The sequence below is a fragment of the Lonchura striata genome, chromosome 8, assembly GCF_046129695.1.
Source record: "Lonchura striata isolate bLonStr1 chromosome 8, bLonStr1.mat, whole genome shotgun sequence".
In the NCBI taxonomy this organism is placed as follows: domain Eukaryota; kingdom Metazoa; phylum Chordata; class Aves; order Passeriformes; family Estrildidae; genus Lonchura; species Lonchura striata.
The window spans coordinates 1,564,303-1,590,985 of record NC_134610.1 but is presented as its reverse complement, the minus strand read 5'-3'; the positions used below and the strand labels follow the sequence as shown (position 1 = coordinate 1,590,985).

The window sequence follows — 26,683 nt, the reverse complement described above, 5'->3', positions numbered from 1 at the left end:
TGAGGAGCTGGAAGCTAAAATCCGAGGAAGATCTGGGAGAGGGACCTGGATTTCCTGCTTCCCACTGCCGAGCTTCACCTAGAGGCACATCACACCTCCCACGGGCACGAGCAGGAGGATGATGTGCACATCCTCACTCACACCTGCCCGCTCCGAGCGCTGCCAGCCTCCTCCTGCCCGCTCCAGACACAAATCCTTCCTTCCCCGGCTCAAAGGAGCAGCCTGGTTCTCTGCCCACACTCAATGTGGGTCACCGAGGCCGTGGTCTAAATGAGATTATTTTTACATCCAGTTTCATCACGGAATTGGTCCTAGGAAGGCATTTCTGTTGAAACATTTCCCAGGGAAAGGTTCTCTCCGGAGACCCGACGGAGCAGGGTGGGATTCAGAAGGGAAAACCAGCCAGCATTTCCCAATAATTCAGGATATGATTTGGCTTTTTTAAAGGTTGACTTCCAACCTGAAGTGACCCCAAATCAACCCACTGGGGTCAGAAGCTCCAAAGGGCCGTAAAAAAAAAAAATGAGAACCAGTGACTGACGTGTAAATGACAATTTTTGGGGCTCTTTGCAGGTGTTTCTGGTGTCCACGCACAGCTCCAGCAGCAGGATTGAAGCCCAGGGATTGACCCTGATTTTTTGGGATGAGCCAGAATCCTCAGGCACGATCCCAGGACGCAGCTCTCACCCCTCTGAGCAGGGAATTCTCCAGGGTGTGTGTGAACAAACGTGACTCATCCCACAGCCACCTCTCAGTGCAAGCAGGGGCAGTGCCTGGGAGTTCTTAGAAAAGATGCACAGATAAAAATAAGGGAAGAAAACTCATCTTCATCTCAGGAAATAATCCCCGAGAGAGGCCACAGCATGGAGGGACAGAGTCCCACAAACCCAGGGCCATCCCCACCAAACCCTGCAGCACAAAGAACACACCACAGCACTCGGAAGGTTTCAAGAATCTGATTTTTAACATGATTTCTGGAGCCAATCGGAGAGAAAAAGCGTGGGTGACACCAGGGGACAGAGAACAAGCCCTCAGAGCACTCTGGGGTGACAAATTGAACGGACACAACAGGTCCCCAGCTCCCACCAAAGGAAATGGATCTCATACTGATATTTAACACCCATGAAACAAATATACCACGTGGAAAGTCTCAATAGAAAGTCGCCCAGGTTCCTATGTTAAGGGTTTATATGAAAAAGCAGGAGTTCTCCACCCTGAATTCCTGATAGAAAACAGCAGGTAGAAACCTAAGGTAGAAATCTGGAGTTAGAGAAATCCTTTGGCAGCATGTTCAGTTACAATCAGGCCTTAAAAATAAATATGATCATGTCTAGAAGTATGAAGAGAAACACCAACCCCCTCTAAATACACTGGTTTAATAATAATTAAATTATTTTACACTATCTACAAGTTGCATATCACAGAGTTAGGAGTAGAAGAGGTGACAGAAGGACAAATCCTGCTTTTATAAAAGTTCAGGCATGTGTGGAGCTGTGTAGAAAATCTCAGACAAATGAGTATATACATTATTTATACTTAACAATTAACATCATCAAATCACATCTGGCTGGCTCAATTGAAGATTTCTCTTGGCCCAAAGCTCAAAATCCAAAAAAACCCACCAATTTAAATTTCCTAACAAACATTGAGAATTCATAGCAATGAGAGCAAGGTTTAGTTCTACCCCAAACCACCTTGGAACAAAGTAAACTCTGACAAATAAAAGCTCCAAAAAAACAAGAATTTGGAACAGCAGCATTGAAATAAATTCATTTCCTCAAAAGACACAAAGAACAAGTTATCAAAACACTTCAGTATTGCCACGTGTGTGTTATTTGTAACTGAGCTACTTCCAGGGGAAGGATCAAGACAAATTAAAGTCATGTCCAAAGGAAAGACAAAATCCTCCTTCCAATTGCACACATTTAAATGAAAAGTGATTTAAAGAGCACTTTTTGCATGAGCACGAGGCTGCAAATATAAGGTCAAGATAGCAAATAATTAAATCAAAGGGAAAAGAAATGGAGGAGGTGCTGAGTGAAGGGTGGGTTTTGTCACTCAGCAGCCTGGGATGAAGTTTATCCATCAAAAATGCTTATTCAGACATCTGGCAGCTTCCTGCATTTAATGGAGATGTTTTAATCAGTAATTTGCTTCCATTGTTTCCCCAAACCACGGGTTATCACTCACCAGAGGTGGTTAAAAGCAGGATAAATGTGACCATGCTCCAGTGAGCAGGTAAACAGGAGGATGAAGTGATTTTTTTTTTCCCAGCAGTTGAAACAAGAAAAAGAAAGAAATTCCACATTCCCAAAGGACAACGCAGCTCATCTGCTTCCTTGGACAAACCCCACCCTTTAAAAAGTGCATCGGGGAAGAAATTCCTGGATTTCTTTTCTCCCCAGCTGCCACTCGTGGCCAGCTCTGAGGCAATCCCTCCTGCAGGGAGAGGCTCTGGATCCCCACAGGAGCCCAATCCCACCCACCAGCACATGGGATGGCCTCAAACCCCCCCTGCCAGTGGTGCAGGAGCTCCTCCGGGCTCAGGGCTGGTTTAGACATGGACACAGTGGCAGAGAAAGGAAATCCAAGCGAGGCAGAAGCCCCTGGTCCCATCAGGGCAGCTCCTGTTCCACTCGGCTCCCCCTTGCCAAGGGAACAGATCCTCAGAGGCTTCAGCAGCTTCAAACCTTCTCCAGCCCCTCCTTTCCCACAAGGAACTCCAAAGCTCCTTCACTTCCACATTCATCCAGAAAGGAAAACTGAGGAGAGGTCCCATGCAAGTTCCTGGCTCGGCACCTTGGATCCACCTGGGAGCATCCCCTGCCTGCTCTTGCCAAGGAGCCTCGAGCTGGCAGTGCCACCTCTGCCAAGACACCGGGCAGTTGGAGGAAAACTTGTTTTCCTCAAGAGAAAACACAGCAATTCTCTGTGCTTTCCAAAATGCAGAGGCAGCACTGTCAAACCCCTCTTTTTCTCCTATTTCCACAGGGATGTGGTCCTGAGTGGCAGAGTTTCCTCGGGACCCCTTGGATTCCACGGTGCGTCCTTCAGGAAGGAGACTCTGAACTGCAGAGCTTCCCTAGAGCCACTGGGACAGAAGGATTACAGAAGACACCAGAGGAGGCAAAGCAACAGCATCTCAGCATCCTCAAGCTTCCAGAAACACATTGAAAAGAGAATTATTTTAGGACAATCTTTCAAAGATTCACAAGTGGCGTTTCCTGAAAGTGCAAGGAAAGAGGAAAGAAAAAAAGAGAAAAGAGACTGGGAGGAATGGAGAATTATTTTAAACCATCCCCACATCTAGTTCAGGATGCAAAAACGCAAACAACCATCAGAGCTGGTGCCTATTTTTACTCTGCACCACCCTAAGGCAGCGAGCTGGGTTATTGGAGAGGAAGATGGACTTTGATAGCCACGGCAGGGACTCCCAGAGAGCGCCGGCTCGGAACCTCGGAATTCCTCGATGCTGGCCGCTCACAGCAGAGGCTGCTGGTGGAAACTGGGCTGCTGCTGGAGCAGGGAATGAGCAGGAAGAGCCACGGGATAAGCCGGTCCTTGGGTGCTCTGGAATGCTGCCACGTCCACGCCCATCTGGTGCTGGGGGAAGGCGGCGCTGGGGACGCTCGGGAAGGGCAGCGCGGGCTCGGGGCTGCGGGGACACAACACCAACCACGCTCACAGGGCCAGCACGGCGCTCCCGAAACGAGCTGGGAGCTCCAAAATGTTTGAAAATAACCCGACCCAAACGGGCATTTCGGAAGGAATTCCATGGGTTTCAGGTTTTTACGTGCACACTCTCAACTTAAAGCAGCTCTGGCCTTGTACTTTCCCCTCCTGTTACTTCTCCGTGTTGATAAAAGAGAGTTTCCCAGGAATTTCATGCTTTGCATGCCTCTAACGTGGCACTTTTCACGGTTTTTTCATGAAAAAGTGTTGTCACCCTCAAAATTCTTCCAGCAGCTCAGTAATTCTACTACATAACTTTTCCTCTTGCTTTTTAACTTACTCTTTAACTTACTCCTACTATTTAATTTTTAATCTTTGCTGCTGGGTGCTTAAAGCTGAGGTCAGAGGTTCCTCTTCAACCTTCCTGGGAAATCTCCTCGTGCAGGATCAGTTTTACCTAGAATAATGCTCTCCTTGCTCCCTGGTTTGCTAAAATTGTTATTTTCCTCTCAAAAGCCATGTGTCGCTAAATGTAAATGCCACAAGAAGGTGCAAAGTGGCAAAAATCCCCCCAGGAAGAAGAATTTGCTGGATCTATACCTTAAATAAGCAGCTGGAGGTGGTTTTTTATGGTTTTTGCATGAAAAACTTTTTCCCCCTCAAAATTCTTCCAGCAGCTCAGTAATTCTACTACATAACTTTTTTCTCTTGCTTTTTAACTTACTCCTACTATTTAATTTTTAATCTTTGCTGCTGAGTGCTTAAAGCTGAGGTCAGAGGTTCCTCTTCAACCTTCTCTCAAAACCTTCCTGGGAAATCTCCTCATGCAGGATCAGTTTTACCCAGAATAATGCTCTCATTGCTCCCTGCTTTGCTAAAATTGTTATTTTCCTCTCAAAAACGATGTGTCACTAAACATAAATGCCAGAGTGGCAAAAATCCCCCCAGGAAAGAAGAATTTGCTGGATCCATACCTTAAATAAGCAGCTGGAGGTGGCTGGGTGGCTGCAGAGCTGATGCTCTGAGGCAGGGTCCTCACCTGGCCCACCTGCTCCGGGGCCAGGCTGTACCCTGGGGACATGGACACTCCCTGGATCATGTAATTCCCACTGGGAGGCTGCACAGGATACGACTGCAAATCAAACCAGAGCCAGCAGATTTGGTGCTTAGCACACTTTGGAGTGAACCCAGCAGAATATTCTACAGCTGGAAGCAAAACCTGCAGTTTTGTCCAATTCTGGTTTAAATAATGCAAGATTTCCTCCAAATTCAGGTGGCACGGGCTGGAGCTGCTGGTGGGGGTTGGATTTGGGATAAACAGGTTTTTGTCCCAAATAAAGCTTTATCCTGCATTTCTATGCACCAGTCTTGGGAGGAAACAGCAAACTCCAGTTGCCTTTTGGCTTAAATTACTTTGTAACCTCCAAATATAATGAATTTTCCATCGTCACTGGAGTTAAGGACACGGAATTACTTTTAACTGACATATTTTCAGATCTAGCAGTTGCTATGGCAACTATTCTTTTCCCACTGAACAATTAACATGAAAGTAAAATTCATTTCAAGTAAAAACCCTCATTCTGTGCTTTTTTGAAAAATCTCTCCTTCCCCTCCATGTTTATTCCTTAAGCCATCATTAGGGACAGTGTAAAACAGTTTGGAGCACAAATACAACACGCTTAGAACTGATACAAAATGTTCAGTTTTCTAAGGGCAAAAGGAGCTAAAAGCAGAGTGTTTCTATATTTAGCAAAAAATACACTTGGGATTAATACACTGATATTCCAGTTCCCTCCCATCCCCACTATTAGATAAGAAGAGAACATTTTACTTGGAGATTGACATGACTCACAGCAAGAATATCCACCAGGCTGCTGCAACACCCAATCCCAACTGCAAGAAATGAATTATGGAAGGGATCTTTTGGAATTTTCAACAGTGGCCAAGCAAAACCTTCTGTTCTAGTGGATAAATCCCAATTTCTTGCACAGGCAACGTCAGATTGCTCGTGGGCTCCCTTTGGTTCTTGCTGGGATTTTTTTAAAGCAGGGATAAGTAGCAGGGAATTTCCAGATCCCAGGGACACTGACCTGCACGGAGACTCCAGAGGAGGTGGGTGGGAATGGGGCAGGTTGCTGGAGTTTGGAGTAGGCTGAGTACATGGGGCTCTCATTCATCAGTTTGTTGTAGAGCTCCAGAGCTTCCAGAACCTTCACGTTCAGCTCGGATAACTCGGAATGTTTCCTGTCCCAAAAACAATGGAGAGGGCACTGAGCTGCTGGGACATCTCAGATGGGGAGGAAAGACCAATGCTGCATTGAATATGCATGGAAAAGAAGCTCCTAAAGGGTCAAAGGTAAACATTTTTACCCATTAATATTGAAAAATTGCTGCTGTGTGACTGGAAGGAAAATCCAAGAGCTGCACAAGCATTCCTGGCACCAAACCAGCAACTCCCAGGTGGAACTCCCTGTTCTTTTCACCCCCAAATATCCCCTGGAGTCACAGAATCATGGAATGGTTTGGGATGGAAGGGACCTTACAAGATTCCATTCCAACCTTCTGCCATGGGCACCTTCCACTATCCCAGGGTGTTCCAGCCTGGCCTTGGGTATTTCCAGGGGCAGCCCCAGGTGCTCTGGGAATTCCAGCCCAGCCAGGAATTCCCAATTCCCCATCCATCCCTGCCCTCTGACAGTGGGAGCCATTCCCTGGGTCCTGTCCCACTAAATCCCTCTCCATTTTCCTGATCAGCTCCTTCAGGTACTGGGCAGCCACACCTGAGGAGGGAGAGGTGAGGATAACCTGGAATAGTCACCAACAGACTGGAAATTCCAGCTCCTGGACAGCCTGGAGAAGGCTACAGTCACAAAATGCCAAAGTAAAAAGCATCCATGACCTGTGCAGGGAATTTTGGGAGAGCAGCAATCAAATCTCAGTGCACACACTCAGAACTTGGTATTTCAGCATTAAAAAAATGTAAAGTTGTTCAATTTTTCTTGCAAGGTTTTCTTGCTTAGGAGATGAAAGTAGCAAAACCAAATCTCATTAAACCTGCCCAATTTGAAGGAAATCAGTGAATAAATTGTGCTCACCTATCTATCTCTTCTAGTTTTTCATCTATCATTGGGCCCATTTGCTGGCAGATATCTGTGAAGACAAAGTGTTGAGGCAGTTGATGTCTTGCACAATTAAATGTTTAAACGCAGCCAAAAATATTTTATCCAACTACAGTAAAATTAATTTCTTATTTATTTCAGGGTTGGATTGGTAGCTCAGGCATTTTACAGAGCTGGGAGTTATGCAAATGACTCTGCTAAACACGGAGCTGGCTTGGAACTATTAAAAAAATTCAAATTATCCCCAGAGCCCCACACTCCCACGGTGAAATAAGTGTTCTCCAGCACTGTTAGTACAGAGCACAGCTCCCCTAAGATTAAAATAAACACAAAGAACTCCCAGCTCAATCCACAAAAGGTAATTGTGAGAAGAAGTCATAAAAAAGAGCTCATTTAGGGCTGCAAGTACCTTCTGAGTTGAGAAGATCTGGAGAATCAAGCTTTAAATCTGTGGGATCTATGCTCTGAAGTACCTGCAGTGTTTTATCCATCTTATCCTGAAAAGGGAAGCCAAGATGAAGAACTTGGATTTCTCAGCCACACCAAGATTGGTTTAATATTCTAATAAAAGCTCTTTATAGGCAAAGAATCATCTGCCAACATTCAGCACCGAAAGAATGTATAAGCCCAGCAATATTTTATTTTAAAGTGGCTTCATACCTCATCAATATAAACTGGCTCAGGTTCTGCTTTCTTAATTTCTTCTGCAGTGTCCTCAGGAACAGAGATTTTCTCCACAGCTGCTGGAAGAACAGAGATTAGTTTCTTTCCTTTCTGTTGATGTGATAACTTCTAACAAACATTTGCTCCTTGTTATTTTTCTGTGTGAAAAGACACTGTGACATTTGAAATGGCAATTTGCTGGATTTGTAAATATGTTGCTGACAAGGAATTATGGTGAATCGAACCAAATTTCTGTCACAGAAAATGGTAATAACTTAAAAGAGAAATAGAAGCAGAAATTAAAGGGAGTTATGGAATGATCTGTGCTTGATTGCTTGAAACAAGGGCAGGATGTCTCTCAATTCTTTCCTAGGGCTGATATAGGAAATTATTTTGCTGCTGGGCTAATTAGGATTGCAGCACAAAGCTGCCTTGGTGCAATGATCCATCCTTTCAGCCCTTGTGAAATAATCCATCCATCATTTCAGCAGGTAACTCACCTGCCTCGGGCTCCACAGTCAAGTCAGAGGTAACAAAATTGGATGGGAACAGCCCCACTCCTCTGTGGTTCTCCCCTTTCCACCAGTTGGCATCACTGAAGAAATAAAGAAGGGTTAAAGGACTCTGGGGTGAACAGAGCCAGGGAATATTCGGGGTTTTTTACTCAAAACCTGAAGCACAGAGACATATTTGGTGGTTTTTCTACCAAAACCCTGTGACATTTAAAAGAGAACTTGCAGGGATTAGCACAAAGTCAAACAGGAGCTGAGGCACAGGGGAGGGAAGGGAGGAAGAGGAGTCAGGGGATCACTGAAAATTGAACAAAATCCATCAAATCTTTACATTGATTACTTGCCAGCCCTTTAAAGCTGTATACATCTCTAGAGGTGTTAACAACAAGCATTATTTTAGCTATTTTTAATCAGTTTTACTCTTGGCAAATCTGATTCTTGATAGCCAGAGGTTTAACAGCTGCTGGAAGCAGGTGGAATGTGATGCCAAAGCATTTTCTTATCTCAGACAACCAGTTAAGATTTATCTCCAAATCTACAAATTGGATGAATACTCAAGGTTCTCCCTGCACTAATGGTCAGAAGTTAAAATAATTTGGAAAGGGAAAAGGAAGAGAAAGGGATATGAGGGAGGGTAGGGAAGGGAAAGCATCAGAGTAAAAATGTGCTACCCTGAGAAAACAAAGAGTGGTGGAACAAAGTCAGCTCCACTGAGTGTATTTGTACCTGTCATCCAAAACAAAAATAATCTCTCCACTTTTAAAGGTGAGCTCATTGTCCTCGACAGCTTCAAAGTCATACAGAGCTCGCACCTTCCTCAGGCTCTGGGGGTTTTGTGCCAATTCTGCAGGTGGGTACAAGGATTTGGTCTCCATTTGCTGCTGCTTCTGCTCTTGCAGAGACAATTCAATAGCTGCAGGTGGGGCAGAGAGGAAAAGAACAAGTTTGTGGGGTTTATCCCTGGAGAAAAAGCAGTTTGATTTCCTGATTTAACAAAAACAGGATTTAATGCTTTACTTAAACAAGGTCTGTAGTATTGGAAGTTAACATTTCAGATGCTGTGTTGAGTGGCAGGAATGTGTCTTACCCCAAATCCCCACGGTTGAGGGAAACACCTGGAATGCCACAATTCCCAACCTGCTGTGCCCTTGGTTTCAGTGCTGTGCAGCAGGGAAGAGCCCAAATTCCCATTTCCCTGCTTTTTAACAAAACTTCTGGAGTCCAACCCAAGGCTGAGACAGCAACTCACCTTTAGCTATATCCTCATCTTCTTTGGATTTGCTGGATGAGGAGCCATTCTTAGCAGCACTGGTGGAAGCCTGCAAAGGTGGGAACAACAGAGGAACAAATGACAAAGAAATCTCCATAATTTGGTATTTTAACAAATGAGCAACGAGTTGTTCCTGATCAGGTGGATTGTGGAATGCAGGTGTTCTCCTAGAAATAAAAATCACCACTCTTCAGGTTTGCTTATGTTTTCAGCAGGGAAAAAAAAGTAACACAAATAATGAGATTGAATTAAGTGATTTTATTGAAATAGTTATTTTAGTCATATTTATTACAGTGAGACTACTCATTTAAATGACTCTTTCCACTTTTATGGTTCACTCCTCCCTTCAAGAGGGAAGATGCTCTAGTTGGGAGCTGCTGACTTAAACCCTACAATTCTCTCCAGCAGCACAGCGAAATCATTGCTGGAGTTTTCATTCCCACCAGAAAGTGGAATTGGGTGCCAGTGCTCAACTCTTCCATGTTCCTGCCATATGTTTTACACATAGATCAGATTTAGAAGTGAAAACATCTTTGTGGAGGAAGGAGGGATTGTAAAAGTTCAAAAACTCAGAGTGTTTGTAAAAGTTAAAAAAAACTCTGTGTTTCATATAGAGGAAAGTAAACTTTGTGTGAGGAAATTGTAATAGAAATAATTTTAATTTTCAGGACTGAATAATGTGGAAACATTCAGAACTATCAATTATAAAAGTCAGGATAAAACCACCTGGCATCATATCTGCTGTTAGATTGGGCACAACAAACCACCAGAAGTGAAAAATAAACCACTGCAAACCCAGGACAACTCCTGATAGGGACAGGAAATGGGACAAACAGGAAAAGGGGATGTGGAAAGGAAAGCAGAGCTTGGGATCCATCACTGTCCCAAAGCAGCTCTCACCTGGGATCCTGCTGCAGGAAAAGTGACCCCTTCTTCCTTCAGGGATTTGATGGTTGCAGATATTAAACTACATTGTGGGTCTTTCTGGAATTCTTCTGCCCACTCCACCATCAGGGTTTTTAGCTTTTCACACACTTTTGGGTGAGCCTGGAAGACAAAATTGGATACAAAGGGATGTTTGAGCCTCAAAATGAACAGAAGGAGCCATTACCAAAATTGTTACCAAACCCATTTTACTAAAAATATACTTCATTGTTAATGATTGTGTAGATTGAAAAGATTTGGGGAGCAGAGTGTAGAATATCTGACCTTTTATACCCTGATCTGGTATTCCAGAGAACATGCTGAGCACCTGGAGCCCTGATTCTGGAGAAATTCAGGCTGCCTTCCACACTTACCCCAAATTTCTGCATCTCTGTGTTACTGCTACTGTGTTAGTCACCCTCCATTTAACCTCAATTTTCTCTTCATTCCTTCTCAGGTGTGTTGTTTTCCACTTCCCAACCACATAAACTTGTCTGATATAAGCCACTGTCTTTCCCTCCCAGAAATCCTCCAAGAAATCTTTCCCTAAAAGAAATCCTCCAATAACTCCTCCACTACAAGAAACCTTTCCTACAAAAAATCCTCCAAGAAGTCTTTCTTTTCCTCCAAGAAATCCTCCAAGCAGTCTTTCCCTCCAATCCACTTTTCCTGGCCTCTGAGGTTTCTCCTCAGATGCCAGGACAGCTTTGTCCCAGCTGAGACACCCTCACAAAAACCTGATCTTCTCCCACAAAAAGGAATTATCCATAGGGACAATCCTTAGGGGCAGTTTCAATTCCCAAACTGGGAGCTGAGCTGCAGGGACAGCCTGGCAAAGGAGGAGCATTTGCTTGGAGTGGGGGCAAACCATGATCAATTCATGCACTGGCTGGAATTCCTGTGGCTCCCCCAGATCCTGGCACTGGGACAAGATTCCCAACCCAAGGAATCAGATCCCACTCAGCATGGGCTGAGCAGGGAGGGCACTGCCAGCTTTGGGCTCCAACCTGCATTTTTTTCAGCAGAGTTTGCTGGGCTCAGGAGCAGCACAAAGACATTTGTCACGCTTGGCTGAACTCATTTTCCCTCTGGGAAGAGGGAAAAAGCACAATTTTATTCATTATTCCTTCAAGGGGGGCAGGGCTGGGGGTAAAGGGTCATTATTTCCCAAGAACACAAAATTGTGCTCCAGAACCTGTCCCTGGGATGGATCCCAGGATTCCTGTACGTCCCTGAGTGGGACCCCGGGGTCCCTGCCCATCCCTGGGAGGGATCCCTGTCCATCCCTGGGAGGGATCCCAGGGTTCCACATCCCTAGGTGGGATCCCAGCCCATCCCTGGGTGGGATCCCAGGATCCCAGCCCATTTCTGGATGGGATTCTGGGATCTCACAATCCCTGCCCATCCCTGGGAGGGATCCCAGGGTCCCAGCACATCCCTGGGAGGGATCCCAGGGTCCCAGCACATCCCTGGGTGGGATCCCAGGGTCCCAGCACATCCCTGGGTGGGATCCCGGGATCCCTGCCCATCCCTGGGTGCTGAAGGGCAGTGTGAGCTCCAGGATGGACCCTGCCTAATGGGAACACAGGCAGCACTTGCAGACCTATTTTTCCACAAAAGCCAGGAACACAAGAGCTGTGAACTCATTTTGCTTCCCAGCAATGTTATTACTTTCCTTAATTGCTTTGCTCAGCCTCTGATGATTGCAGGGATCTGAAAACTCCTTTTTAACCCATTAACCAGTTCTGCCTCCAACTGGAGCAGTAATTAGGGAAAAGCTGTTCCTGCTTACTCCATTCCTCACATCCAGATTCACACCCCAGCAGCTGCTTGACCCCAACCACTTCAGTCTCCTTTTCTTGGTTATTTTCTCATTCAACATTCCCAAAAGCTCTACAAATTCAAAATTATCGTCTGGAACTTCATCCTTTTCCTTGTACAAATGTCATTTCACTCCCTCATCATTTTCTCTTTCACTTCAGCCCAGGAATTTCCTTCAAGCCTCATAAAAACTCTCCTCAAGAAAAGCTGCACTTATCATGATCAAATTAATGGAGCTTAGGAACAGAGATTTTAATTAAAATCGCTCATGTAATTTTGTAAAAATGTGAAGGATTATCAGCTGTCAGCTCTTTAACAGATTATTTTTTCAGAGTAAAAATGACACAAATTTTGGTGAAAACACAGCACGAAAACTAGAAAATGTGCATTAATTACAACATTAATTTGGAGAAGTTACCAAAATAATTCTGCCCCAGGATTGCAGGCTCTAAAGCAATTACCTTGTTTATTATAGCTCGAGCTTCAGTGGCAAAATCCCGGGAACACACTTCCAAGTGGAATATCTTCCCACAGTTTGACACACAGGCTCCTAAAAGCTGAACAGCAGAAAGATAATTGGGAAAATGCAGAGAAGAAAATGAAAAAAAAAAAGTTAAATTAATAATAATAAAAATTGTGGATAAAAAAAAAGGAGTGCAAATAATGCAAAATTTTTAAAAGTGCAAATAAAAAAAGAATGCAAATAGTAATAATAATGGCAAATAAAAAGAGTGCAAATAATACAAATTAAGGAAAAAAGCAAATTTAAAAAGTGCAATAATAAAAATAAAAATTGTAAATAAGAGTGCAAAAAATACAAAATAAGGAAAAAAGGAAATTAAGAAAGTGCAAATAATAATAATAAAACTGTAAATAAAGAATGTAAATAATACAAAATAAGAAAAAATGCAAATAAGTGTAAATAATAATATAAAATAAAAAAGAGCAAATAATCCAAAATAAAAAAGAGCAAATAATCCAAAATAAAAAAGTGCAAATAAAAGAGTGCAAATAGTAATAATAATGGCAAATAAAAAGAGTGCAAATAATCCAAAATAAGAAAAGTGCAAATAAAAAGAGTGCAATAATAAAAAATGCAAATAAAAAAGTGCAAATAATAATAATTAAAAGTGCAAATTAAAAAAGAGTGCAAATAATCCAGAATATGAAAAAAGTGCAAAGAAAAAACAGTGATGATAGTAATAGTAAAAAGTGCAAATAAAAAAGAGTGCAAATAATCCAAAATAAGGGAAAAAAAGCAATTTACAAAAGAGTAAAAATAATCCAAAATAAAAGGTAAATTCATCATGGCCATTAATTTACTGAGGTTAATGAAGATATTTATAAATTAATTGATCAGTAACTATGTAATTGCTGCATCGCAGGAGGTTTTTGGGGGAATTTGGGAATTTACTCACTGTGAGAGCTTGCAGAGCCACGTGGGGAACTTTGTGATTCATTCTCTTCATGATGGCTTTGAGGCAATCCTTGGCTCTGCAGCGGAACAAGAAATTCAGGAAAAATGGGAGGGACAGGAGCTGAGCAAGGAATGAGCCCAAACCCCAGCAGAACTGAGCCTAATGAGCAAAAATGGCACCAAAGCTGAGCTTAATGAGCGTAAATTACACCAAAGCTGAGCTCAATTAATAAAAATCACACTACAGCTGAGCATAATGAGCCAAAATGGCACCAAAGCTGAGCTAAATGGGCAAAAATGTCACCAAAGCTGAGCCTATTGTATGAAAATGTCACCACAGCTGAGCCTAATGAACAAAAGTCACCACAGCTGAACTTACTGAACAAAAATGTCACCAAAGCTGAGCTTAAAGGGTGAAAATGTCACCAAAGCTGAGCCTATTGTATGAAAATGTCACCACACCTGAGCCTAATGAACAAAAGTCACCACAGCTGAACTTACTGAACAAAAATGTCACCAAAGCTGAGCTTAAAGGGTGAAAATGTCACCAAAGCTGAGCCTATTGTATGAAAATGTCACCACAGCTGAGCCTAATGAACAAAAGTCACCACAGCTGAACTTACTGAACAAAAATGTCACCAAAGCTGAGCTTAATGGGCAAAAATGTCACCAAAGCTGAGCATGCTGAACAAAAACATCACCAAACCTAAGCTAAATGAGCAAAAATGTCATCAAACTTAAACCTATTTAGCAAAAATGTCACCAAACCTGAGCTTAATGAGCAAAAGTCACCAAACCTGAACCTGCTGAACAAAAATGTCACCAAACCTGAGCCTATTGAATGAAAATGTCACCACAGCTGAGCCTAATGAACGAAAATGTCACCAAAGCTGAGCTTAATGAGCATAAATTACACCAAAGCTGAGCTAAATGGACAAAAATTACACCACAGCTGAGCATAATGAGCCAAAATGGCACCAAAGCTGAGCTTAATGGGCAAAAATGTCACCAAAGCTGAGCCTGTTGAATGAAAACATCACCAAACCTGAACTTATTGAACAAAAATGTCACCAAACCTGAGCTTACTGAACCAAAATGTCCCTGAACTTGAAGCTCTCAGGGTTGGGCAGAGATTTACCCACTGACCAGTCAGTCTGTCCTCAGCTGGGTGTTGGATTGACAGAAATTCCCTTTTTTCCCCCTGGCATTCCACATCCATTCCCAAAAACCTGCTGCCAGGCCAGGAAGGGAAGGGAGTGCATGACAGAAATGTCCCCAAAAAAGACAGGATGCAATAAATGGGTGTTTTAGTGGATTTCATTCCCAGCTCTTGGATCCCCTTTTCCACAGCCTGAGGACACAAAGGTTTTCATCATTTGTTCCAGCACAATCTGAGGTGAGGGGGGAATAATAAATAGAATTTTAAATGCTTCTGCTGAGGGGCTTCCACACTTTAAATGAGCATTAATGGCTGGCAGGAGCTCAGGCACATCAAAAGCTTCATTAACACTGATATTTGGAACATTTAAACACATTAAATCCTAAAAGAAAAAGCTGATGCAGCATTTAAAAAATATTATCACTGGCAGATACTTGAGCTGCTGGACTAGAAAAGCACAGAAAAGCCTCTGTGCCAGAAAAATACACTTTTAGTCCTAATATTTTCATTTTGTTTCACGTGCAAACCATCCAACAAAGTCAACTCAGTTGTTTTAAGCTGTATTTTTATTAAGGGTAGGCAACAATCTTCATTATTTTCAAGGGCAGAAGGGAAGAGAATGACACAAAATTGAATTAAAATATGCCAGCAGCAGTGGCATTTAAAATTCAGAATTGGGATTTTATTTTCCATACAAATATGTATTTTTAGATTTAATTATGCATTTTATATACTTCTATTTCTACATATGTAATTTTTTTTAAAATCACATAATTCTTTACAACATCCCTTCCTTCAAAACCAGATTTAAAAGAGTTCCCTCTACAAGTCTTGTGGCACTAAAAAATTTGATTTTTAATGCAGGACTCAAAAGGACATTTTTTTTTTCCTTCAGGAGTAAAGATTCCCAGACTGAACAGATTTGCTATTATTCCTTGTGGTAGGTAATCAATTAAAACCAAACCAAAACAACCAAAAAAACTCCAATTTTAATATTAAATAGAACTGCTAAAAAATCTGAATTACCTAAGAATTCCGCCTGTGCACTAATTGAGGATTAATTCCAAATTTAAAGCTAAAAATTCTGAATTACTTAAGAATTCCACCTATGCACTAATTGAGGATTGATTCCAAATTTAAAATTCAGCAAATATTTCTGGCCGCTACAGAATGACTGAAATTCCATTAATGTTCCACTCAGGCTAAACTGATTCCAAGTGATTTGTGTTTGATTCCTATTTTTTCCCTTTCCTCTCTGATTTTTCCTAACAACCAAACACAGACAAATCTCATGAAAAGCTCCTTGCCAGGTGTTTTTCTGCACAGAAATTCTTTCACTTTCTCCTCCTGGCACAGCCACTTCCCCAGATTTATGCCAGATCATTAAATATGAATAACTTGGGCGTGCTGTGCAAAACTCCAGGAAAAACTTGGAATGTGCTCAGCATACAGAAGTTGCTCTGCTCAAAATCCTCCTGGAACATTTTTTTCCAAGGATTTACAAGCCGGTTCCTTGTGTTTGGGAATTGGGAATTTTGAGCTGTGTTCTCTGTGCCATTTTCTTCCTCCCAGCAGCACAGAATTCCCTGGAATGCTGAGCTTACCCATTGGGAGTGCTTCCAACTTTGTCACAAATATCCATGATAAGCCCCCAGTCCTCACTGGTGTTGTATTCATTTGTAGCTTTTTCTGGAAAGAAAAAGTAGATTTATTAAGTGATTTATTTATTCAGTTCAAAGTCTATCAATAAAATGTATCCCTAATCAATATTTCATGGATTCACGGAATGATTTGGGTCGGAAGGGACCTTAAAGCTCATCTTGTTCCACTCATTCTGTAGATTAATGAGGCTTAATGGTATTTATTCGTGTTTTGAGTTTTTATTAGTCAGCTTATTCAAACCCCATGTAAATATTACAGGTCAAGTTAATAAATAGCAAATTTAGTATTTTATTGCACAGGCTGCTTCAAGATTAAAGTTTTAACCAGCTAAACTCAATTTTATTTTGGCTGCTCAGCAGAAAGATTTCCACAAAGGGAATGTGAATCCAGCAATGTTCCAAATCCCTTTTGTTACAGAAGAAATGTAGAATTTTGGCCATAATTTATCCTCACAAACGGAAGTATTTACTTCAAGGACATAAATATTACTTTCAAACCACAAACCTTCAAAGCTCACCCCAAAAATTATAGAATTGCTACATTTTCTTTTAAGTGCATCAATACTTTAGGGAATGAACAACAAATTCAGGGATGGTGTGGAAAATAAATGAGTGCCTGCAACACTAAATACTTAAAAAAAAAAAAAAAAAAAAAAGGAAAATCAAGCCAAGTCAGCCTCTGGAAGCTGCAGATCTCCTGGATATACAATCCCTAAGTAGTGAAGAGATTCCCAAGGGTATCCTGAAGTACTTCCCAAGGATCCAGTGACATTTCCCTAAGCCCTGAGTGGAATCACACCAGCTTTTCCTGCCTTGGCAGAAATAATCCCAACTCTGCCACTGACCACAGGAAGGTTTGATGATCACAGGCTTCAGCAGGAAGATTTCACCTCAGAATTATGGAATTATTTAAGTTGAAAAATAATTGTGCAATTATTTAGGTTGAAAAAGAATTATGGAATTATTTAGCTTGACCTTTTCCTCCCAGGTCCCAAAGTTCCAGCAGTGCCCCATGCCCACCCTGTCCCCACCCAGAGCCCTGAGTGCCACCTCCAGAATTCCTGGGACACCTCCAGGGATGGGCACTGCAACCCTCCCTGGGCAGTGCCAATCCCTGAGCCCCTTTCCATGGGGAAATTCCTGCTGGTCCCACCCTGAGCTCCCCTGGGCCAGCCTGAGGCCGTTCCCTCTGCTCCTGTCCCATTCCCTGGGATGATCCCAAATTTCCCCGGCTGTCCCCTCCTGGCAGGAATTGTGCAGAGCCACAAGGGCCCCCTGAGCTCTTTTTTTTCCCTGTGATCCCTCACCCCACACTGTCCCTATCCCAAAAACTCAGCTCCCAGGCCTTGTTCCTGAGCCAGCACATTCCCACAGGAGCCAAGTCCCTGCCCTGAGCCCACCCTGTCCCGGGAGCAGCCGTGGGGATCCCAACTCTGCCATTCCCAAACTCTCAGGGATCTGGAAGTTTCCCTCCTTGCCATCCTGACAAACTGAGCAGCAGCTGCTGTTCTTCCCTAAATTCAGGAACAATTCTGAAGGATAACTCCCTCACAGATGCTGAGACAGAGCAGATGTGGGAGGATGCCTTTTCCAGGATTTTTTTCAGCACGGAGGGAACGTAACCTTTAAAAACATGGAATGACTTGTCCTCTGCACCCCTCCAATTAACTAAGGAACATTAGACCTGAGCTGGCTTTTATGGAAAGAGTGATAAAACAAAATGTGCTGCTTGGGGTGCTTTGATAAAGAACTCCAAGTGCAAGGAATGGCTTTTCCCTGGGTGAGCTGCTGCGTGGTTCCAAGGGAATGATGCCAGTCCAGGAGAGGGGAGAGCACTCAGAGGAGCAGCTGGGAAGGGGCTGGGAATTGTTTGCTGCTCCCACTGCCAAAAGGAGAAATGCTTGGAGAGCTCCTGCCCCAAAGCACTGCCACAGCTCTTCAAGGAAAGGAGGGAATGCTTTGCACTGAGGGAAAATGGTCGGGATCATCCCTGTAACACACAACAGCCAAATCCTGAACGTCCTGGAATCCCTCACAGGGAGGAATGGGAGGCACCCAAATCCCAACCCAGCCCTGGGCAGGGAAACCCTCCCCATCCCAGGCTGCTCCAGCCTGGCCCTGGGCACTGCCAGGGATCCAGGGACATCCACAGCTGCTCTGGGAATTCCAGCCCAGCCAGAAATTCCCAATTCCCAATCTCCCAGCCATCCCTGCCCCCTGGCAGTGGGAGCCATTCCCTGGCTCCTGTCCCTCCATCCCTTGTCCCCAGTCCCTCTCCAGCTCTCCTGGAGCCCTTCAGGCCCTGCCAGGGGCTCTGAGCTCTGCCTGGATCCTTCCCTTCTCCAGGGGAACATTCCCGGGGCTCTGAGCTCTGCCTGGATCCTTCCCTTCTCCAGGGGAACATTCCCGGGGCTCTGAGCTCTGCCTGGATCCTTCCCTTCTCCAGGGGAACATTCCCGGGGCTCTGAGCTCTGCCTGGATCCTTCCCTTCTCCAGGGGAACATTCCCGGGGCTCTGAGCTCTGCCTGGATCCTTCCCTTCTCCAGGGGAACATTCCCGGGGCTCTGAGCTCTGCCTGGATCCTTCCCTTCTCCAGGGGAACATTCCCGGGGCTCTGAGCTCTGCCTGGATCCTTCCCTTCTCCAGGGGAACATTCCCACCTCCCCCAGCCACTGCATTATTCTTCCATTATTTCTTCTCTCTTTGTTCACAAGAAGGGATAGGCAATACACTTAAATAAGACCAAAAAATTCGGGAATAACCAACTCTGGATCAGGCAAGGAGTGGGAATGCTCCAAGCCTCCCTGTTCCAATCCTGACCAAGCCCAGCTCCTCAGCCTGGGCTGGGGCAGCTCCACCTCAGGACCTTCAAACTCCCAAAACATTTTGTTATTTCAGCCCTGAACTCCCCTGGGACAGGCTCACCAAGGGAGATCTGCGTTAAAAACCCAGAAATATATTAAAATACAACATTGTTTCTCCACCTGTGTCACTTCCTCTGCAAGAAACAGAAAATGAGCACTGATTTAGCACAAAAAAATCACTCCTCAGGCACTTTCAGCACAGAAGGCTTCTGTGCTAAACCAGTGCTTGTTTATTTTTTAGTGACTGTCACCACTAAAATCAAAATTTTCTTGATCACTTTGCCCATGAAGTGAAATCAACCCTAGTCTGCACAAAAACAGATTTTACACAAAGCGTGGAAGAACTTTTCACAGGGAGTAGTAAATATAAAAGGAATGGAGGGTGACTCCAAGTGCTGTTTTCCAAGAGATAAAGCAGAAAGACATGGATGAAAGGCAGAGATTTAATCCACGCCCCTTCCTTTGCAGAGCCTAATTAGAGAATTCCAGCTTGGATTTAATTAGAGATCACAGCCAGGATGAACCTGCAGTCACAAGGCAGCCCCACCTGTAATGATCCCTACTCATGGTTCTATTACAGCCTAAAAAATTGGATTAAAATACATTATTAAAATAACTTTTTGCAATATAAACCCAGTTCAATGAAAGGTCTTTTTAAAATTCAAGTTTTTTGCTTGAAAAGTGTTTTGTTTTATCGAGGCAAATAAGCTGAAAAGGAAATAATTTTGTTTGTCAAAAAAAAAAAAACAAACCAAAAAAAACCCCAAAAAATTGGAAAGAAAGTGGACAACTCTTAGTTTGTGTATAATATATAAATTATATTAAATTATGGATTTGTGTTTATTATATAAAATATCTTTCATAATATAAAGAAAACCAGTAACTGTGAGGTTGTGGTATATTAAAAAAATATCAAGGCAGGATGGGGCAACAAAGCAAAAATAATCTCAAAAAATATGAAAGAAACATTATAAAAATGCAGGCTCAGAATTTAGGAATTTTAAGCAGTCAGATCAAAGACTGGAAAATATTTCAAGAAGAAAAGAAACACCCAAGCAAGAGCAAGAAAAATTTTTAGAAGTCTAATTATTTGCAAGATTTTAGATTAAATGTTGAAGACAATAATTACTATGAACTGAGAAGTGAAAGGAACATTAAATAAATAATGTCAACAATGTTAATAATGTCATAAATGTCAGTAGTGTCAATAATGATAAAATAGTAGAAAAATAAGAGAAAAACAAATTACTGAAAAATAAAAAAGGAAATAATATATAAAGGAAATGTAAGGCCTTGAGGGCTGGATTAAGTAGGAAAAGGAGAAAAATGGAAAAGCTTCCCATGGAAAAGATTCTCCTGGAAAGCTCAGCAGCTGGAAACAGGAGAAGGAGGAGGAGGAGGAGGAGGAGGAGGATGCTCAGTTCTGCCACAGGACAAAGTTAAAGAGCCCCAAAAGGCAAATCCAACCTGGAATGAGACAGGGAAACTTCCCACAGCAGCCAGGGAAAAACAGGGAATGCCAGGGGGAGGAAACCAGGGAATGCCATGAGGGGGGAAAAACAGGGAATGACATTGGTGGGGGGGAAACAGGGAATGCCATTGGGAGGGAAAAACAGGGAATGCCATGAGGGGGAAAAAAACAGGGAATGCCATCGGGGGGGAAAAACAGGGAATGCCATCGAGGGGGAAAAACAGGGAATGACATCGGGGGGAAAAACAGGGAATGCCATGAGAGGGGGAAAAACAGGGAATGCCATGAGGGGGGAAAAACAGGGAATGCCATGAGGGGGGAAAAACAGGGAATGCCATGAGGGGGGAAAAACAGGGAATGCCATGAGGGGGGAAAAACAGGGAATGCCATGAGGGGGGAAAAACAGGGAATGCCATGAGGGGGGAAAAACAGGGAATGCCATCGAGGGGGAAAAACAGGGAATGCCATCGGGGGGAAAAACAGGGAATGACACCGGGGGGAAAAACAGGCAATGCCATGAGGGGGGAAAAACAGGGAATGCCATGAGGGGGGAAAAACAGGGAATGCCATGAGGGGGGAAAAACAGGGAATGCCATGAGGGGGGAAAAACAGAGAATGCCATGAGGGGGGAAAAACAGGGAATGCCATCGAGGGGGAAAAACAGGGAATGCCATCGGGGGGAAAAACAGGGAATGACATCGGGGGGGAAAATAGGGAATGCCATGAGGGGGGAAAAACAGGGAATGCCATGGGGTGAACCAGGGAATGTCCTCACCCCCTGGAGCCCTCCCCAGCCCTGGAGAGAAGGGCAGGAAAACAAACATGACAGGGAACAAGGCTGCTCCGGGGTGAAGGCTGTGGAAGAGGAAGGACAGAGCTGGGAAAACAGGGAGTGCACGTGGAGTCTGCAGGGAGCCAGACAGGAAATGTCAACGTTCCAAAAGTTTTGGAGGTTCCTGAGCAATGGAAGCAGCCCCACTCCCCTCGAGTTCCAGAGGGTTATCCCATGATGTGCAGCTGTGTCCAGGCACATTCCAAGGCTCTGCTTGGCTCTGGGGGCTTGGAACCACGGGAGCAAAGCCAGCTGTGGCAAAAAATAATACTGGGGAAAAATAATAATACTGGGAAAAAAATAATAATGGGGAATAAACTATAATATTGGGGAAAAAACAATAATATGTGGGGAAAAACAATAATATGTGGGGGGAAACAATAATATGTGGGGGGGAAACAATAATATGTGGGGGGAAACAATAATATGTGGGGAAAAACAATAATATGTGGGGAAAAACAATAATATGTGGGGAAAAACAATAATATGTGGGGAAAAACAATAATATGTGGGGGGGAAACAATAATATGTGGGGGGGAAACAATAATATGTGGGGGGAAACAATAATATGTGGGGGGAAACAATAATATGTGGGGGAAACAATAATATGTCGGGAAAATAATATGTGGGGAAAAACAATAATACTGGGGAAAAGCAAAAAAAAAAAAAAAAAGATAAATACTAGAAAAATAAAAAAGGAATAAAACATAAGGGAAAGGGAAGCTCCCAAGGGCTGGGTTAGGTAAGAAAAGGAAATTCTTTTTTCCCCACTGGTGTTCTCCAAGGAAAGAGCAGCTCTGCATGAAGAGGCAGGTGGATCTGTCCCCACCTTTTGCAGCCAACAAAAGGCACCAAAATTCCAAATTCAGCACCTCCCCAGAGTATCCACATGTGATAATCTGATATTCTGCATGGTCTAATTTACAACAGAATACTAATTTTTTTAAAGGTTCTAATGACAAAGTTTTCCTGGCAAGGAACTCTAAGATTAAGCCCCAGCTCCTATTCTACTGTACATGCTAAATTTTAATAAGTGATAATAATAAATTATATATAATTAAAATATTAAAGAAAAAAAATCCACTGAGTAAAGTTTAAGAAACTGGAAGCAAACAGAGACCCAGTTTTGAAGTTCTGCAGCCTGGGAGTCCTTGAGGCATTTAGGTTTGTTCAAGAACCCTGCAGAGTTCCAAAAAAATCCACCTGAACAAATACACCAGTTTGAGCCACGTGAAATGTGAGTGTGGTCAAACAGCAAACTGCACCAGGGAGTTGAAATTAGAAATAAAATAATAAATAAACCAGGAAACCAGCTCAAAATGAAACAAGAGATTGTGTGGCAACAAGAGCACTCAAACTCTTCCATTTTGGCCAGGACAAAAATCCCAGGAATGTTGAATTCTTCTCTTTCCTAGGGTGCCAACAAGAAAGCTGAGCCTGGTGTCTCACTTATTTCACTGTTTTTTTCAGTGCTGCCATTGAGAACAGACGTTGTGTAACAAAAAAGTGACACAGAGCACGAGTTTAAGGAAGCACGAGTCAGGGCAGGACACAAAACAAAACAACTGAGTCACCGTCTTCAGCCCAACTCCAGGCAGCTTCTGTAATCATTGAAGCACAGAATATCCTGAGTTGGAAAAGATCCATCAAGATCATCCAGCCCAGCTCCTGGCCCTGCACAGCCACCCCAACCTCTGTGTGGTTCTGGGGAAGCCACTGGGAAAAAATCCTCAATAAAAGGATGAAAAGCAGCTGATCTTCCAGCAGCCACAAGTATCCGAATCCCTGCAAACGCCATGGCGAGGCCAGGATGCACAGAGACACCTCTGGAAAACGCTGGGAAATTTCAGGAGTCGGAGCAAAACAGGCACAAACCATTCCTTGATGCTGCTGAGGGGAAGGGAGAGGGGGGAACCACGGATCCTTTCCCTGCCAGAGCCCCCAGCCCGGCCAGGATGTGTCAGGTGTGCCCTGGGCCCACCACAGCCACAGGAGGAATCCCGGGATTATTAAGGCTGGAAAAGCCCTCCCAGCCCATCCAGTCCCAGCTGTGCCCAAAGCCCACCTTATCCCCAGCCCAGAGCCCTGAGTGCCACCTCCAGGAATTCCAGGGACACCTCCAACCCTCCCTGGGCAGCCCCTGCCAAGGCCTGAGCACGCTTGCCAGGAAGAATTTTTCCCCCAAAATGCAAAAGATAGGATTTTAAGGACTTTCCGGGCTCCTTTTCTGTTGTTGGTGTGAGGGATTTGGAGCTGTGGGGGAGCACAAAATGTTCCCTGCCAGGAGGAGCTGGGGCAGGGCCACCTCTGCTGCTGGGGTGGGATTGATGGATATTCCCTTCTGGGAAAAGCCTTGGGATTCTGGTGCTCAGGATCCCAGAAATGAGGCTGGAAAAGAGCTCCAAGATCCCAAAGTCCCAGCTGTGCCCCATGCCCACCCTGTCCCCGCCAAGAGCCCCGAGTGCCACCTCCAGAATTCCTGGGACACCTCCAGGGATGGGCACTCCAACCCTCCCTGGGCAGTGCCAATCCCTGAGCCCCTTTCCATGGGGAAATTCCTGCTGGTCCCACCCTGAGCTCCCCTGGGCCAGCCTGAGGCCGTTCCCTCTGCTCCTGTCCCATTCCCTGGGATGATCCCAAATCCCCCCGGCTGTCCCCTCCTGACAGGGAATTCCAGAGAGGGAAAAGATCCCTGGGGATCCTCCTTGGCTCCAGGCTGAGCCCCTTCCCAGCTCCCTCAGGGATTCTCCATTCCCTTCCCAGCTCCCTCAGGGATTCTCCAGCCCCTTCCCAGCTCCCTCAGGGATTCTCCATTCCCTTCCCAGCTCCCTCAGGGATTCTCCATTCCCTTCCCAGATCCCTCAGAGATTCTCCAGCCCCTCTCCAGCTCCCTCAGGAATTCTCCATTCCCTTCCCATCTCCCTCAGGGATTCTCCATTCCCTTCCCAGCTCCCTCAGGGATTCTCCATTCCCTTCCCAGATCCCTCAGAGATTCTCCAGCCCCTCTCCAGCTCCCTCAGGAATTCTCCATTCCCTTCCCATCTCCCTCAGGGATTCTCCATTCCCTTCCCAGCTCCCTCAGGAATTCTCCATTCCCTTCCCATCTCCCTCAGGAATTCTCCATTCCCTTCCCAGCTCCCTCAGGGATTCCCCAGCCCATTCCCAGCTCCCCCAGGAATTCTCCATTCCCTTCCCAGCTCCCTTAGGAATTCTCCATTCCCTTCCCAGCTCCCTCAGGGATTCTCCAGCCCCTCTCCAGCTCCCTCAGGGATTCTCCATTCCCTTCCCAGCTCCCTCAGGGATTCTCCATTTCCTCTCCAGCTCCCTCAGGAATTCTCCATTCCCTTCCCAGCTCCCTCAGGAATTCCCCAGCCCATTCCCAGCTCCCTCAGGGATTCTCCAGCCCCTCTCCAGCTCCCTCAGGGATTCTCCATTCCCTTCCCAGCTCCCTCAGGGATTCTCCATTTCCTCTCCAGCTCCCTCAGGAATTCCCCAGCCCATTCCCAGCTCCCTCAAGGATTCTCCATTCCCTTCCCAGCTCCCTCAGGAATTCTCCAGCCCCTTCCCAGCTCCCTCAGGGATTCTCCATTCCCTTCCCAGCTCCACTCCAGCCCCTCAGTGTCTCCCTTGTCCCAGAGCAGTCCCCACCCTTGCGGTGTCCCCGCAGTGCCAGCACAGGGACGGGCACTGCCCCGGGCTGTGTCACACCGGGCTGGCACAGCCCAGGGACCACTGGCCTCCTGCCCAGCTGGGCACCAGCCCCTCCCAGGGCCTTTTCCAGCCTTCCAGGCCCTTTCCCAGCCCAGCACTCCCGGGGCTCGCTGTGACCCCGTGTCACACCGGCCTCACCCCACGGCTGCCGATCCCTCCTGCCCCAGCCGGGCCACGGTGCCCTCCTCGGGATCACCCACCGGGACCCACGCCGACCCCCGGCGCGGGGAACAGCGAGGCGAAAAGAGGAGGACAAGGAGAAGGAAACAGCCGAGGAGGAAAAGGAAGCGGGGAAAAAAGAGGAGGAAGAAGAGAATCTACAGCCCGAGCAGGCCGCCCCGCCGAGCCCAGCCGCCGCCGCGCCGCTCACCCACGTCCTGCTCGAAGGGGTTGGCGGCGAAGAGCGGCATCTCGGCCCGCCGTGCCGCCGCGCGTCCCGCACCGCCTGACCCGGCCGGAGCCGCCGCCGCGCCCGCCCCGCCTCGGCCGCTCCGCGCGCGGGGCTGCCCCGCCGCGCCCGCAGCGCCGCGCGGCCCCGCCGCGCCCGCAGCGCCGCCGGGATCGCGGCCGGGAGGGAGAACAGCGGAGCGGCCCCGCGCGATGAGGGGAACGGGGCGGGCGGCGGGAGCGCGGCGGCGGCAGGCGCGGCGCGGGGCCCCGCGGGGCGGAGCTGCCGCTGAGGGCGCGCCGACGCGACCCGCCGCCATGTCGCGGCGGCGCCTGAGGGAGCGAGCGCGGCGGGCGCCGCTCGTCCTTTGTACCCGAACTGCGCTTGTCTGAGGGCGCAAACTGCGCGGGCAGCTCGTCCTGGCTCGTCAAGAGGAAAAGTTAAAAAAAAAAAATAAAAGAAATAAAAACAGTGAACCGTTGGAAATGCTGAAAAAATTTCCCAGAGAGCTGCAGGGGAAGCGGGTCATGAGGCAGGGTCCTGCATGATTGTTGTCCAATGTGGAATGCGTAAAGGTTTTGTACAGGAAGGAAGTTCTTTTGTGTTAGGAAGGAAGTTCTTTGGTGTTAAGAAAGACGTTCTCTGGTGTTTGGAAGGATGTGCTCTGGTGTTTGGAAGGATGTTCTCTGGTGTTAGTTCTTTGTAGGTTGCAATGAGGATCGCCAGGAAGGGCGGTGGGAGACAGCAGCCAGCGAGCTCCCACTGATGTACAGTGCCGGAAAAACAAATTCCTCAGGCTGCAACTGCTGTGTTAAATTCAGGGCTTGTCAGCTCCAGTGAGGTCAGCTGTAGGTGAGGCTGAGAGCGTTCAGGAGGAAGGATTTGCCCTGGTTGTGGATCCAGGGATTTTCGTTCAAGAGGAAGGATTTCAATCCCTGGTTATGGATCCAGGGATTCCCGTTCAGGAGGAAGGATTTCAATCCCTGGTAGTGGATCCAGGGATTCCCGTTCAGGAGGAAAGATTTCAATCCCTGGTTATGGATCCAGGGATTCACATTCATGAGGAAGGATTTCAATCCATGGTTATGGATCCAGGGATTCACATTCATGAGGAAGGATTTCCTCTGTTAGTGGATCCAGGGATTCCCGTTCAAGAGGAAGGATTTCAATCCCTGGTTATGGATCCAGGGATTTGCATT

The 26,683-nt window shown here is 45.6% G+C and overlaps 1 protein-coding gene across 2 annotated transcripts; it reads right to left on the bottom strand.

The window, feature by feature from the left end:
• Positions 1 to 945: 945 nt before the first annotated feature.
• On the bottom strand, positions 946 to 25,575 carry STAM2 (signal transducing adaptor molecule 2). 2 transcript variants are annotated; one of them, XM_077784868.1, is made up of 14 exons: positions 25,467 to 25,575; positions 16,162 to 16,246; positions 13,400 to 13,475; positions 12,443 to 12,538; positions 10,137 to 10,283; positions 9,216 to 9,285; positions 8,693 to 8,879; positions 7,955 to 8,049; positions 7,452 to 7,534; positions 7,201 to 7,288; positions 6,768 to 6,822; positions 5,763 to 5,916; positions 4,647 to 4,804; positions 946 to 3,655 (listed from the first exon to the last, which is right to left on the bottom strand). In XM_077784868.1, exons 1-14 carry the CDS (start codon positions 25,504 to 25,506, stop codon positions 3,481 to 3,483), a joined length of 1,509 nt encoding a protein of 502 aa, XP_077640994.1. In that variant the 5' UTR covers positions 25,507 to 25,575; the 3' UTR covers positions 946 to 3,480. The 2 variants fall into 2 exon arrangements, with proteins under 2 accessions (XP_077640994.1, XP_077640995.1); XM_077784869.1 differs by having other exon boundaries at positions 7,452 to 7,531.
• Positions 25,576 to 26,683: the final 1,108 nt, after the last annotated feature.